We start from the raw sequence: 15,796 nt of genomic DNA, 5'->3' as shown, positions 1-15,796 counted from the left end.
TAGAAAATTTGCGGAGTCCAAATTCAACTGTTTTGGTACACTTTTGCCGTGTGCTCAAAATAAAGCACACGGCAAATAGAATCTTTGCCGTGTGCTTTATTGAGGCACACGACAAAAGGGACGGTCGGCCAAACGGCGTCACTGGCCGCCATCTTTGCCGTGTGTCTTAGGTTAGGCACACGGCAAAGATGCATGGTTTGCCGTGTGCCCGACCTTTGTCGTGGGCCGTTTTGCCGGGCGCACGGCAAATCTTTGCTTTGCCGTGTACTACAACTTTGTCGTGTGCCTGTTCTCGTAGCACATGGCAAACCATGACTTTGCCGTATGCCCGATGTTTTGCCCACGGCAAATGTTTCGGCACACGGCAAACACATGGTTTCCGGTAGTGCAACATTTATTTGACTATGTGCTTTTAGTGGAATTTGTTTTACATGGTATGTATTCCTTCTCTATCCATCAATGTAAATGGAATTTTATATTAAAAATTAAATTTTAACATATTTTGACTAAAAGTTAGCTATATGCATGTTCGGTGCATAAAAGTTGTGTCAATCAATATAATTAAATATTTGAACTATTATTAAGACAATCTTTGAGTTTTTAGCATAATTAACAAAGGATGAATAATCAAAATCTAGGTTTATGGATACTTCTTTTTCTAAAATACGTCATACATTGATGAACAAAGGTTTAGCAAATATATGACTTGTGAAATATAGATCATTCCTATTATTGTTCTCTTGCTGGCTAAAAATTATTGATTCCCAACAGACATCAAGGTGTTTCTAATTGGATAGTTTTATTTTTTTTATAAATAATGCCATATTTGTTTCCATCTGTACGTATCATATCCATTTCATTGTTGAGAAGAAACAAGGAATCCGAAAACAAATTTGTATGAAGTGATTCTATGCGGAAAGTGATAAGGAGAAGCTAGGTTTCCCGGACTGTTTGACAGACCTCCCAGAGCAGCTCCTACACTAAATCCAGGAGCAGCTTTGCCAAAAATTTTTAGAGAGAAGCAATTCTATGTTTATTCCATGAAGTGATTCTCTGAAATGAACTAAGTGGCTGGGATATGGATAAATTAGCTTCTCTCACTTCTCACACATAACTCATTTTCATAAAGTTTATAAAAGTAAATTATATAAAATCTCACTTTCAGCCACAAAAATCAATTCTTTCATGGAATTCGATCCTATAGAGAATTAGAAGCAGGCGGAGTTCTAACAAATGGGCCCAACACTACTATAGAAAATGTTTTTAGGTGCGGGTAAAAATATATTTTTTTGGTGGGTGCAGTACTCGCCCCTAGTTCTCGTAGCTAAAAATACTATGTTTAATTAGGGGAAGGTAATGTGCCCACCCCTGAAAATGATTTTTAGGGTCGGGTCATGGTGTGATCCGCCTCTACATATTTATTTCTAGAGGTAGGTGACACCACCACTTGCCCCTAAAAGTATTTTTCTATTTTATCCAAAAAATCATTAAAATATTTACATATAGAAAAACAAATAAAAAACATGAAACTTCTACACTATGGTTATTTTGAACTATATAAATAAGAAAAAATATACTAAATATATTTTAATGTATATAAAGGGTAAGATTGTGGAACCATAAAGTATGACTTGAGTTATCTGAGATACTACATAGTTATAGCTATTAAAGAACTAATAATAATTTCTTGGACCATTGAATGACCATAAATGAAAAATTTATCAACTATAAAGTTGTAGATCTCGTCATTCTCTATAATTTGATATAAAGTTTGACTTCATCCGAGATGATATGAAAAAGTTATGATTTTTTTACGTGCGATCATTTGTAGAGGCGGGCTATGCCATCACCCGCCCCTAAAAATGCATTTTAGGGGCAGGTAATCCCATCATCCACCCTTGAAAATGGTGGCCATTTTTAAAGGCGGGTGATGACGTCATCCGTCCCTAAAAATCAATTTTCAGGAGTAGGTGATAGTGTTACCCGCACCTAAAAATGGCTGGCGACGCCATCACCCGCCTCTAGAAATGTATTTTCAGGAGCAGGTCTACAGTAGTTCTACTCCCTTTGTATAGCAACAAGTTACATTTTAACTCGTCCCTGGCAAAGAAATGGAAAGTTGCTACAAATCATTTTTGTAGTTGTGCAATCACAACCCCTTAGTTCATTTCAAATAATCAGTACATAGAATCAGTCTAGAATCACTTCTCTAATTCACTTGAAAATACTATTGGGGAGAGCTCTTTCTATATTAAGCTACTACACGGGAACTTTGCCATACATGCCCTTAATTAGGCTTTTCCGATTGTCTCGACTGTTTTCACCTCTGTCCCTACTATATATATATTTTAGTGGTACTTCTTGGACAAAACAATGAATACTATATATAGTTGTCCATTTGTTTTTTAAAAAAATATTTGGTAGTATATTAGGATCTCACAAGATTTACAAATTTATTAAAAGTCCATGATTACGCATGAAATTGATGAGCTTGAAAGTCGTCAGTAGCGGCACGGATAGCACTTCACTATCGGCAAAAGCGGCTTGGGACCAACGTGCTCACGTGCAAAAAGAAGACTCTAGCGTGCATGCAATAACGGCAGTTGGCGAGGTAGCTGAAAGGCGACGAAAAAATGATCACTCCTTACATTTGTAAGAATTGCACACATCTTTTGAACCATCAATCCGACTAAGAATCTGCAAGAGGACCAGAGATCAAAGAATTGGTCATAAAAAGAGACTTCTGCCGCACGCTCATAAAGCTATTTGTTTTTTCTTAGTAGTAGTGGTGATGTGGTCTTCCAAATCCATCACCAGAAAAGACCCCATTGGATCATTGAGCACGAATGGATTTGCATAGTGTTGTATTATTGTAGGACTTAGCAGATCTGGATCCGATCGAGAAGATGTTTTTTTTTTCAAATTGACCTAGATAAGGCCAACCTAACACTACCGGAAAATGCTAAGTTGTCGTGTGCCAGAAATTTTGCTGTGTGCATTTTATCGGACACACGGCAAAGAGATGATTTGCCGTGTGTCTTCAAGAAAACACACGGCAAACAAGAAACACACGGAAAACGGCGCCCTTCGCCGTGTGCCAAGTCCTAGCACACGGCAAACGTCAATGTTTGCCGTGTGCCAGAGTCAGGCACACGGCGAACTCAAATTTTTGCCGTGGGCTCAGCGTCAGGCACACGGCGAACTTTCTTCTGCCGTCAAGGCCCCAGACGGCACCTGACGGACATCAGTATTTGTCGTGTGTCCAGAGTGACACATGACAAATGTGCCCCTTTGCTGTGTGCCTGGACCTTGGCACACGGCAAACAATGGTGTTTGTCGTGTGCCTCAGACCAGCACACGGTAAACACAAAGAAATTTTTTATATTTTTTCTTCAAAATTTTTTCTACATTCTCTATATATTGTTTGGTACTCTATGTTTGAATATGATATTTTTATAGAAATGTTAGTTGTATTTAACTAATTTATTTCATTTAAATGATTTTTATCGTATAAATCAAATTTAATTGCAAAGTGCATGAAATAATTGGAAAAAATTTGTAAAAAATGATATTCATAATACTGACTGTAGTGTTAGAGTTTAAATAGTAGTTCAAACGAAATTTTAAAGATTGTGGTAATGAAACATTAGACGATCGTGGTGGCAAATAGTATTTAAATTCTATAAAATTAGAACGACGTCAGAAAATTATGAGATTTGCCGCAGCTTCATGCTATCATACGTGGAATGTATGGTAAAAATTTGAGTACGATACGAACATTTTGTCACGATGATGCTTACAAATTGAGAGTTTCCCGAAGAAGTTTCAAAGAGAAGAAGAGAATGAGGTTAGATTTGTACGTGCCATGATAGAAAAATTTGAGTTTGACTTTTAAACTTTTTCTATAGACAATATGCGATAATGATTGCTTCATGTTGAATTTTCGTATTTTTTCGGGTCCATTTGGTATTTTTAATGTATTAATTGCAAGTAAACTATTATAATTGACATAAGTTAAATGTGATTAATAATGACATGAAACAATTGAATGGAATTAGTAAAAAAATTATCATGTTATTAAGGCCATATAAAAAATTTTAGTGTTTAGTAGTGATTTTTGTTGGAAAGTACATTATCAAATTTGTGCACATGAAATGATGGAAATTTTATTCGCCGTGTGTCTAGACGAAGACACATGGACTTCGCCGTGTGCCATAGATCTGGCACATGGCGGATCTTAGCACACGGCGAACTACGGCTCATGACTTAACTCCACTGACTCTCTCCTTCATCTTCCACTACACACGCTGCCTCTTATCTCTCTCTGATCTTTTTCTCCCCATCTCTTGCTCCCTCCGTGCTGCCTCGACTCAGCGACGGCACCCGGCGATGGAGCGGCGGATGGCGCGGCGAGGCCCACGGCGAGCGCGGAGGCTGGAGGGCCACGAGTCTCCTGGAGGGCCCGGCCTGAGGGAGCCGACGGGAGCGGCGAGCGCGGCCCCGACGCGGCGGCCACGAGCGCCGGCGAGCAGGACCACTTCAGCGACTACAGATTCGACCCGCAGCCAGGGCCGGCCCTGGGCCAGTGCCAGCGGTGCGACCGCACTGGGCCTCAGGAATTAGGGGGCCTCCAAAAATTAGTGTGCTAATAGGCCTCACAAGTATCAACTAAGCCCAGTTAGTCACAAGTAGGCCTGTTAAAGAGGAAGATCGATCGATCGACTCCGCCGTCCATCCGGCTGCCCTCCTCGTTGCGCCTCCTGCCCTCCTCGACTTCTTCGCGTCGCGACTCGCGAGACGCTCGGTCACCGGCCGCCGCGCAATCTGCAGATCACTGCCGCTGCTAGCTTGTGCCCGATTGCCAATTTGCCATTGCCGATCAAAGTTCAAAATCTTCCTCAGTCACATTCCCTTGTCTATTTTTTCCCCTAACAGTACGGTTAGATATACTCAAACTAATTTTGATTTTTGTATCAATGATAGTTTTCTTTTCAGTTTGTAGGGTCACCCAATCAAATCACATGTCTTCCAGTAGAAAGTTTGCATCCGGCAGTGAGAAAAGAAGAAAAAAGAAACGTCAAGATGAGTTGATTCAATCACAGAAAGGTGCTATGGACAAATTTATTCAGAAAAAGAAACCAGACCCTTCAACGAACTGTTAGAAGAAATTGTTTTAAATGATCTAGAGACATTTCTCTTTTGTATTTTAAACTTGTTAGTGTGAGATTGGTTAATGACACTGAATTTTTCAATATTATCTTGTATTTTTATGGTGAATGGGGGCCTCCATTTTTTTTCCGCACCGGGCCAAAAAAATGTCAGGGCCGTCGGCTTCTTCGCCCAGGTCAGGTCGATGTCCTTTGTATTAGCCGCTAGCTTGCCCATAATTCTGAACAAATCCCATGTCCGATTCTTCCTAAGTTGTTGACGCGCTCCTCCTCTTCAAGCGCCCCTCCTCCTGCTACTGCGGCCCCGCGACGGCTCCAGCTCCTCCCCACTACGGACCCTCCGCCCCGCCCGCCGTGACGCTGTACCTCGCCGACGACGGCGACGATGCCGGCGCGGACGACGGCCCGGCCACGTGCACGTGCTGGGCACGGCCGTGCGGCGTGCGGGCACGTGCGGCGCGCGTGCGGCAGCTATAGCAGAATCTTTTTTTTATTTTTTTAAATCTTTGCCGTGTGTCAAGATTCATGGTACACGGCGAACTTCGAATCCGGCGTTGTCTCCTCGCACCGTTACCGTCCCCGTGGTGGTCCCCGCCGTCATGTGTTTTAGTTTGCCGTGTGCCCGATAAAAGACACATGACGAAACCGGCTTTGCCGTCGTGGTTGGTCGCCGTCGTGGATTTGCCGTGGGCCACGCACGGCGAACATGTATGCCGTGTGTTTTGGGGCCTTCGCCGTGTGCCTTGGGCACACGGCAAATAGCCAGAATCCGCTAGTGTGATGTTCTTTTAGCCTGTGACGTACCATATTACATATGCATGCCTGCTGAGTACTCAAAGCTTTGTGTATATACAAGTGTGGCATCGTTGTCAGTAACCTTTTTTTTTCTTGGCTCGCAATGCATATTTGCACGTAGCAGATGAACCTCAAGTACACTTTTTTGTTCTGTCTCGATAGTGCTTCAATCTTCAGTGGGGTGCGGCAGAATCCACCATACCATGCAGTTTGTGCTCATGTGTGCGCGCTTCACAAAGGGAAACACATAGCTCTCGCTGTGAGAATGTCAAGCAAGATGGGTGCACGGTTTCTTAGTGAGTTTGCCTCTTTGGGCCGGCCGGGGAAAAGCATATGCTTGCATGGAAGGGATCGCAGGAGAGCACGGCCGGCCAACTAATTAAAGTCATGCAGATGCACGGGAGATCCCAACTTTATACAACTCCCACACGAACTTTAGTTAGTGCTGAAGTTAAGTGTATTATTGTTGACTGCCTGATGAAAGCCCATGCGTGCTACACGCATTATTGTTGATTTCTTTATATTACATAGGCATGATTAATTAAGTACATATATACCAGTGTATATACATCTTATTTGTTCATTATTCTTACTCTAATTCGAAACGTATAAATTTTCAAAGATATGCACAAGGATTAAGAAAGTAGCTAGGTCAAATTAAGTGACATCCTAATCCTTGTATTGGTGAGCTCCTCCTCTCCCTTGCTCTTCATTCAATTCCCTCACTATTTTGTCCTTGTCGTTGCCCTTATTCTCCTCAATGTAATTTACCCTCCTTCTTAGGACTGTAATCATTGTTGTCACTGACGTGCTGGCGTGCTCATCAGCAACCTTTGCTATCACCCGGATCTATTTTTTTGAACAATAAGGGCAGGACGACCTCTGCCATTCAATTAAGAAAGAAAGAAGTTTACAGTACATGTGGCAGGTGTAACCACGCCGATAAGCCAGGGCCAATTACATGAAGAAGGATACACTGAAAAACCACAAAACCTAGCAGCATAGGTGTTGTTGTGAAGTTCTTGCACCATGGTCTTGTTTTTTCTTCCTCTTTTGAATAGAGACAACAGGCTTGGTGCTATAATTTTTGAAGCAGCTCCCTCTAGCCAACTATTTTGCCAGAATTTTGTTTTCAAAGACCTAGAAATAATACTTCTGGGGAAGAGTGCTGCAGTGAACAATCCTATTATATGGTGATCAGAAGACCACTTCTCTTATAGCTTGCACTACTATGAAAACGATCTGTAGCAACATCCTATTTTCTTAGGGATGGGTAAAAAAGTAATTTGTTCCTACAAATGGAGTGGGGTCACTGTAGTTTTTGACCCGCCCCTGAAAATGCATTTTTACGGGAGGGTGACACCATCATCCGCCCCTACAAATGAGCCCCATTTTCAGGGGTGGGTGATGGTGTCACCCACCCTTAAAAAAGAGCATTTCTAGGGACAGGTGATGCCAGCACCCGGCCCTAAAAATGGTGGCATTTCTAGGGGCGGGTGATGACCTCACCTGCCCCTAAAAATACATTCTTAGGGATGGATGATGACATGACCCATCCTACAAATGGTTTCACACAAAAAAAATTCATAACTTTTTCATATGATCTCAGATGAAGTCAAAATTTGTATCAAAATTGTAGGGAATGATGAGATATAAAACTTTATAGTTGATAACTTTTCACTTAAGATCATTTAATAGTCCAAAAAATTATTATAAGTTCTCTAATAGCTATAATTATATATTATCTCATATAACTCAAGTCACACTTTGAGGTTTCTACGATCTTAATCTTCAAATACACTGAAATGACATATTTTCTTTTGCTTCTATAGTTCACAGTAACCATAGTGTAGAAGATTCACTTTTTTATTTGTTTTGCTATAAGTAAATATTTAAATAAATTTTCGGATAAAACAGAAAATATTTTAGCGGCGGATGGTGGCGTCACCTGCCCCTACAAATTAATTTCAGAGTTAATATAAGAGAATAGCATACCCCCATAGAGTTAGAAGTGACAGTGTAATGTGGTGGTAAAGATCCATAGCAAGGAAAAAAGTTTACTCCGCACCTTGGACTTGAACACAAAATCTCTTGTCTCGTACATACCTTCTTTACCACCCCACTTATCTAGCTCATGTAACTTTGAATGGGATACCTTCCTTTAAACTAACTTGTGAAAGACCATTTAGTCCGAGTTCGTGCCACCAACCGGGACTAAGCGCTCTTTTAGTTTGGGTTGGAGCCATCAACCAGGACCAAAGGATCATCCTTTAGTCCACCCACCCGGGACTATATGTTCTGGGCTTTTGTTCCCAGTTGGAGCCAACAACTAGGATTAATGGGGTACTTTTAGTTCGGGTTGGTGGCTCCAACCGGGACTAAAGCTCCCCCCTGCCGCCTAGCCGTTGGACCGGAGAGTAAATGCTTCATTAGTCCCAGGCCAAACAACATCTGGGACTAATGTCAAAGACCAAAGACCATTTTTGTACTAGTGATACTGTTTTGTGCAAAATTACCGGGAGTCTTAATTTTTGAGGTTTTGATATTTTCTTTGGTAATTTCATGTTTTAGTGATCTTTATGTGTATTTTTAGTATAAATAGTTGCCACTATTTAATTTATAGTCTAAAATTATTCCATATTGCTAATTTATTGATCTCTCATAGACTTCTATTACTCCCTATTCTCTAAATTATAGGTCATTTTGTTTTTCTAGGCACATAGATTTTACTATGCACCTAAATATAGGTTATTATCTACTATGTATCAAGATTTGTCAAAATAACCTACAATTTAGAACGGAGGAAGTATATGTGACAACCTCACCGTATTACTATTACCTACTACTATGCACTATATATGTAGTTTATATATTGTTTGTTCACATTGAAGTGTACTATATGTATACACATACTTTAAATTTTTCGTTGGCATACTTTATAAAATCACCAAGCTAGTTTTGATACGATGGTTCCAGTATTTGACATTTGCTACAAAATGAGCTAATTTTGATACGAGCATTCAATGATGCGTGATTAGTGTGAGCGTCTAGATAACGCATCAACAGTCACATTATCCTTTCCTTTATTATGGTTGATGATGTAAGAAAAAGATTCAGTAAATTCAATTCAACCAACTTAGTGTGTCTTTTATTCAATTTAGCCTGACTACGAGTATGCTTCCAAGATTCACAATCAAATAAATAATAAACTCTTTGAGATAAAGTTACTGTTGCCATATTTTCAAATCTCGTGCTAAAGCATATAACTCTTTATGATAACTAGAGTAGTTGATATGACCTATACAAATTTTTATTAAAATAAAAGTAAAATACATTTCTGGTCCTCGAACTTGTTGGGGTGTGTCATCTCGGTCCTGGATCCTTGAACTTGTCAAGTGTGTCATCCCATTTCCTAAACTTAGAAAACCAGAAATCTAGATCCGTGCAATAATTAAAAGTAGTTTCAAACCATGTTTTTACTTCAAAAACAAATGCAACCAATAATAGATATAGTTTTTAAACCATATAAATATCTCTAAGGCCTCAAAATTCTCCAAAATTCCAAAAAAGATACTAGAGATTCATCCTAAACTAAATAAAACAACTGGAGCTCATGAAAATATCTCATGAAAAATATAATTTTCACATCTCCAAGATCTAATACTTTCATGAGCTCTAATTATTTTGTCTAGGCTCCGCGTCCTCCAATGTATCTCTACTATCTTTTTTAAAACCTAGATTTAAATCTAAGCTTCTAAAATTAAATTTATCTCTAGGAGAATGTGAAAATCAAGATATTTTTATGAGCTTCAATAATTTTATTTAGGCCCCCCTTGCTTCGATGTATCTGTAGTATATTTTTTTGGATTTTTTTTTGAGAAATTTGGGGCTTAGAGATTTTTATTTTTTAAAGACTATATCTATTATTTGTTCGCTTTTTTCGAAGTAAAAATATGGTTCGAAACCACTTTTAATTATTGCATGGACCCAGATTCCTAGTTTCTAAGTTTAGGTATCGGGGGGACACACTCTGAAAAATTTAAGGACCCAGATTCTTGATTTTATAAGTTTATTAAGGACCGCAATGACACACCCTGACAAGTTCGATGACTGGCCGTGTATTTTACTCTTAGTTGCCTCCTTGAAGTAGCATTCCTCCAATTCCAATGCCACCCGGTATCGCATTCTTGCTCAAAAGTCTTACTAAAATGAGGAATTTGGAGTATCGCTGCAAGTGTAAGCTTCTTGTTCAATGTTTTAAAAGCTTGTTCTTGTGATGTCCCCTAATCGAATATAATGAGAGTGCCTGATTTACCATTGGGAGGGGATAACTATCGATTTGGTGGCAACCCGACACAAGCGATCCGGTTGCTGATCAACACACTACTACAGAATAGGCCTTTGTTCCAGACCATTTGTCCCGGTTGCCTTTGGGCCCGGGACAATAGGTGGCTTTTGTCCCGGGTCCAAAGGCTAGCCGGGCCAGCGGGGGTGGGGGGACATGGGTCTTTTATCCCGGTTGGAGGTACCAACTCGGACAAAAGGTCCTCCTTTTGTCCCGGTTGGTGGCTCCACCCGGGATAAAAGGCCCAACCCTTTTATTCCGATTGATAAGACCAACCCGGACAAAAGGGTGACCCTTTTATCCCGGTTGGTGGCACCAACCCGGACAAAAGGACCCTTTTGTCCCGGTTGGTGTTACCAACCCGGACAAAAGGCCCCTCCACGTGATAGTTTAAAAGTGAGTTATTCTTTATTGAGTCACATGTACTACTTAGGTGAGTTGGCAAGGAAACCATGCGCTAGGCAATAGGTCTTGGGTTCGAATTCCGCAAGGCGCAAAGATTTTTTAACGCGAAGGACATTTTGTCCCGGTTCTACCACCCGGGACAAAGGCTTTTGTCCCGGCAGCCGAATCCCGGTTCTAAAACCGGGACAAATAGCCCTTTGGAACCAGGACAAATGGCCCGATCTGTAGTAGTGACACGATCCGAGCCCTCAATCGAAGCATCACGACACCTATTTGGTCATCAACTGTATGATGTTCGGTTAACCTCGCCATAAAGGGTAATCCTTGCCTGTGAATCGAAGAATATAAGCAAGAATGAAGAAAATTGCAATAAAGATTGTAAATGACTGATTAATAAACTTATAAATTGGGTATTGAATATAAAGATTTAAGGATGACCAAGAAATTCTGGATGCGTCTCTGATGGACTCCAACGTGATTCAAGTTCCAATGGCCCAAGAGGAGGTAGGGTAGCACCTCGACATCTTCTGAACATCCACTTATTTCGATGATTCCTGTTGACTCAGACCTGATATTGGCGTGGCACTGGTGGCATTAGAAAGGTCATCTTTTTAGATTTTCATACATATGTAGAGCGTTGAAAATGGAATCTATATGTCATCTGAGCGATGATTTTAGTGTCTACTGCTCTTAGACTCCAAGGTGAAGTCGAATTCGGTATGTTGCGGATCTCAAACAAGCATGTGTGAGTAGACGTAGTTAAGGTGAGTGCACACCCATACTATATAAGAACCAGATAATGTATGCGGGGACCACGCTGTGGATCACATTGTGTAAGTGGGAAATTAGCTAAAATAAATTGATTTTATAATGCAAGCCGAGACCTAAAAGAGGTCACTTGTTTGCGACTTGGTAATTTATTAGCAATAGCAATATTTTTTTTGGAAAAGGGAAACTTTATTGATTTCAAGAAGGATACATCGAGCTAATACATCATCTTGAAAATTTTCCAGCCTCTACCGAAAGTACACACAGCCTACAGAAGTTTGACAAGAATTCTGACAAACTAATGATTGTCGATCCTAAGACTAGACCGCTACGCATGTATCCAGGCAAAAAAAAAAAATCCTAGGCCACTTGTGCCCAAAAAAGAGACGCACTCCGCTATGCGTGGATGTTTCCTTGGATCAAGCAAAAGTAGTGTCCATTCGCATCTACACAAAACATATTAATCCAAGGAAATTGAGAAAGGAAATATCAATATAGTGGTAACATGGCATGTTACCTAGCTAGCATAGGTCTAACAAGCTATTTATATATTATTATCTCTTCAATCCACAAACTGTGTGGTGACTTCTCAAGAAAAAGGGTCGCACTGTTCTAAAGAAAAAGGGTCGCACTGTTTGATCGATTCACACCCAAAGCCGGGATAGATGACATACTCCACTCGTGTATCCCTAAACAATTTTGCTTCAACAAGGCTCTTGTAAAACAATCATAGCGGAAAACATTTCAACTCAGAAGCAAATTGTGAAGAATTTCCAGAAACAGCTAGGGATATCTCTATAGTGGTGTAACATGGCATGTTATCTAGCAAGCATAGGTGAACCCATATTAAAAGCAGTGAGCTATGCTCATTTGGTTAAGTTTCACATGGTAAAACCTATGGATCCGGATCCCAGGCTAAGTACGAATGCTCACATTTTTTTCAGATTTATTCCAGAAATTAATGGCACTATATATGCCCATCGATAATGATACGACTCTGGTAACTTTTTCAATCTCAAATATGCTATTCTAATCTTTTAAAGATACTCATTCGAGTAGGATGCACGTGAGTGTCTACTCTGCTGTGCTTGACGTACTAAGTACTATAGATTAATATCGTTGTACATGCCCCAAATCATTGGAGATGCGAACGAGCTGACAGCTCGGCGGCTAGCTCTGGCAGTGCAGCCCACCACGGTTCGATCCCTGTCGGGGATGACGATGGTGTCGCACCGGGGATTTATCCTCTGAGGGGTGCTGGGCACCCGTGTATGCATGTGTGTGAGTTCTGGTAGGTGCGTCCTCAGGCTTCTCATCAGCCCACCCGTGTTTGAGCGTGCGGTCGACACGAGTGCTCAGCTGAGTTTTTACATGATTCTCCCGTGCTTTTGGGTGTTTTCAAAAAAATAGAATCATTGAAAATGATAGTTGACGTGGATTACTTAATAATAAAAGGTATACTACTGTGCACGAGCATAAGTTACTGTATAAACCCCTGGTTCTATGATAATGTTTTCCTCAGTACATCTCTGACACAATACTGTCACCACGGCTTGTTCGTCACTGCTGTTTCTAAGTACAACCTCAATTCTGTACATCACGGCTCTGTTCTGCTAGAACATCAAGACCCATAACTCAGCGAATCACTTTGTGCAATAATTATTAGAAAACTTAATATGGTAACCACTGCTTATATTGGAGATCTCTCCTAAACTAATCGAAGGGGAAATCTTAAACACTAAAAGTGCTCGAACGAATTCACAGCATTGACTATTTTTGATTTGCTCTTGGGCAGTACACAGGTGAAAATGCTGAAGAATCTCTGCTAGCTCCTCTGTTTCCCAAAAGAAAGGTAAAGTTGCGACTGATGGTACCAAGTCCATCATTGTGATTAACAAGACTTAGAAGGGATTTCTTGTTCAGTGGTACAATTGGGTCCATATGAATTACAATGATTGCATATGCATAATGGCATAAATGCACTATCAGAATATCAGAAAACTTGTTAAATTTATCCTGAAGACTAGTAGTTTGATAAAAAGAAGTTTACTCTATCCAATGTAGGCACAAAAGTTAATCATGCTCCAATAAAGTATTTTTCAGAGGTTAACCTGTTCCACCATCCTTATATAACCCCATGCACTCACTCTTCATCAGTGTCCACCACCCATAGCCAAGTACACCTCCAAGCAAAGCTTTAAGCTCTGCTCTGCTTCTAGTCCCCTGCTCCCCATCCTCCATCTCAAAGCTGCGGCGCACGGCCGATCCACCAATGTGCACCACCACCCCCATGCCACCGGCGCCGCCGATGGCGCTGGTCGGCGGCAAGGGCGGCCACCACGTCTACGTCACGGTGCCCCAGCGCGCGGAAGGCGACGCGGCCGGCCATTGCGGCCGCCAGCTCAAGTGCCGAGCCGTGCCCCTGCCGGTGGCAGGGGAGACCGTCCGGGAGGCGGCGGCGCTATGCCGGCTCGCGTTCCCGATCGCGCTGACGGCGCTGCTGCTCTACTCGCGGACGGCCCTGTCCATGCTCTTCCTGGGCTCCATCGGCGACCTCCCGCTGGCGGCCGGGTCCCTCGCCGTCGCCTTCGCCAACATCACCGGCTACTCGGTGCTGTCTGGGCTCTCGCTCGGCATGGACCCGCTCTGCTCCCAGGCGTTCGGCGCCAACCAGGCGCGCCTGCTCGGCCTCACCCTCTACCGCTCCGTCCTCTTCCTGCTCTGCTGCTCGCTGCCGCTCTCCGCGCTCTGGCTCAACATGTCCAAGATCCTCGTCTTCCTGGGGCAGGACCGCGAGATCACGGCGCTGGCCCAGGAGTACATCCTCTTCTCCCTCCCGGACCTCTTCTCCTTCTCCATCATCCACCCGCTCCGCGTGTACCTCCGATCCCAGGGGATCACGCGCCCGCTAGCCGCCGCGGCCGCCGCCGCCGTCCTGTTCCACGTGCCGGCGAACTACGTGCTGGTGGGGCGTCTCGGGCTCGGCGCGCCCGGCGTGGCCGCCGCGGCGTCGGCGTCCAACTTCGTGCTCCTCGGCGTGCTGCTCGCGTACGTCGCCGGCCGGCGCGACGCGGCGCTGCTCGCGGCGGGGCCGCCCACGGTGGAGTGGCTCGCCGGGTGGGGCCCTCTCGCGCGGCTGGCCGCGCCGAGCTGCGTGTCGGTGTGCCTGGAGTGGTGGTGGTACGAGGTGATGATCCTGCTGTGCGGCCTCCTGCCGGACCCGAAGCCGGCGGTGGCGTCCATGGGCGTGCTGATGCAGACGACGGCGCTGGTGTACGTGTTCCCCTCGTCGCTGGGTTTCGGCGTGTCCACGCGGGTGGGCAACGAGCTGGGCGCCAACCGCCCGGGCCGCGCGCGCGCGGCGGCGCACGTCGCCGTGGCCGGCGCGACGGGCATGGGGCTCGCGGCCATGTCGTTCGCGGCCGGGGTGCGCCACGCGTGGGGGCGCATGTTCACCGCCGACGCCGACATCCTCCGGCTGACCGCCGCCGCGCTCCCGATCGTGGGGCTCTGCGAGCTCGGCAACTGCCCGCAGACCGTCGGCTGCGGCGTGCTCCGCGGCAGCGCGCGGCCGACGCGCGCCGCGCACGTCAACCTCGGCGCCTTCTACCTGGTGGGCATGCCCGTGGCCGTGCTCCTGGCGTTCGGGCTCGGCGTGGGCTTCGTCGGGCTCTGGATGGGCCTCCTGGCGGCGCAGGTGTGCTGCGCCGGGCTCATGCTCTGCGTCGTCGGCTCCACCGACTGGGAGGCGCAGGCGCGGCGGGCGCAGGAGCTGACGTCACGCTCGCCGGCCGACGTGGAGAGGCCCGGGGCCCACAGGTCAGCGACGGCCGCGGGAGAGGGAGGCAGGCCGGAGAAGGGGGAGCAGGCAGGCATGGAGCGGAAGTGCTACGAGCCATTGATCTCCAACAGTGAGGAGACCATGCCTGAAACTGTGTAGGATGCTTCAAGATTGGTGAAAAAGCCTAAGAGCCACCGTAATTTTTTTCTTACTCTCTGATTAATTGGAACTACTGCTAGTACTAGTACCACTCCAGTGCTGATGGTCATGAATTTAACTCTCTCTTTTTTTGGTTTTCCCTTCTTTTTCGCTTGGCTTTTGCATCGTGGATAGTTTGGTGGTGTTAAGGTGTTCTAAGGGACTGGGCCCCCTTCTAATTACTATCTCGATGGAGAAGTATTGTATTTTTTTTCCCAATTTTGTAAATCCTTTGTACTTTTCGTCCTTCCTTCCTTTTAGTTCCATTATCCATTTGTAATGATATTTGAATTTTCAGTCCAAAGATATGTACATGATATAGCCCTTAATTCAACA

At 44.0% G+C, this 15,796-nt stretch overlaps 1 protein-coding gene and 1 long non-coding RNA gene across 2 annotated transcripts; both read left to right on the top strand.

Moving 5' to 3' along the window:
* Positions 1 to 4,572: 4,572 nt before the first annotated feature.
* Positions 4,573 to 5,273, top strand: LOC120670514. The gene is made up of 2 exons (XR_005673221.1): positions 4,573 to 4,884; positions 4,996 to 5,273. It is a non-coding gene; the product is annotated as an uncharacterized LOC120670514 (long non-coding RNA).
* An 8,376-nt stretch (positions 5,274 to 13,649) lies between these two features.
* On the top strand, positions 13,650 to 15,796 carry LOC120671611 (protein DETOXIFICATION 52-like). Its single transcript, XM_039951997.1, has one exon. The coding sequence runs from the start codon at positions 13,754 to 13,756 to the stop codon at positions 15,419 to 15,421; it is 1,668 nt and encodes a 555-aa protein (XP_039807931.1). The 5' UTR covers positions 13,650 to 13,753; the 3' UTR covers positions 15,422 to 15,796.

Source organism: Panicum virgatum, chromosome 4N (genome assembly GCF_016808335.1).
Source record: "Panicum virgatum strain AP13 chromosome 4N, P.virgatum_v5, whole genome shotgun sequence".
Lineage (NCBI taxonomy): Eukaryota > Viridiplantae > Streptophyta > Magnoliopsida > Poales > Poaceae > Panicum > Panicum virgatum.
The sequence above is the reverse complement of the archived record's forward strand: the minus strand, read 5'-3'. Positions and strand labels throughout refer to the sequence as shown.

Bases quoted from the DNA above. Each gene is read 5' to 3' on its own strand.
- LOC120671611 (XM_039951997.1), top strand. From the start codon at position 13,754: ATGTGCACCACCACCCCCATGCCACCGGCGCCGCCGATGGCGCTGGTC.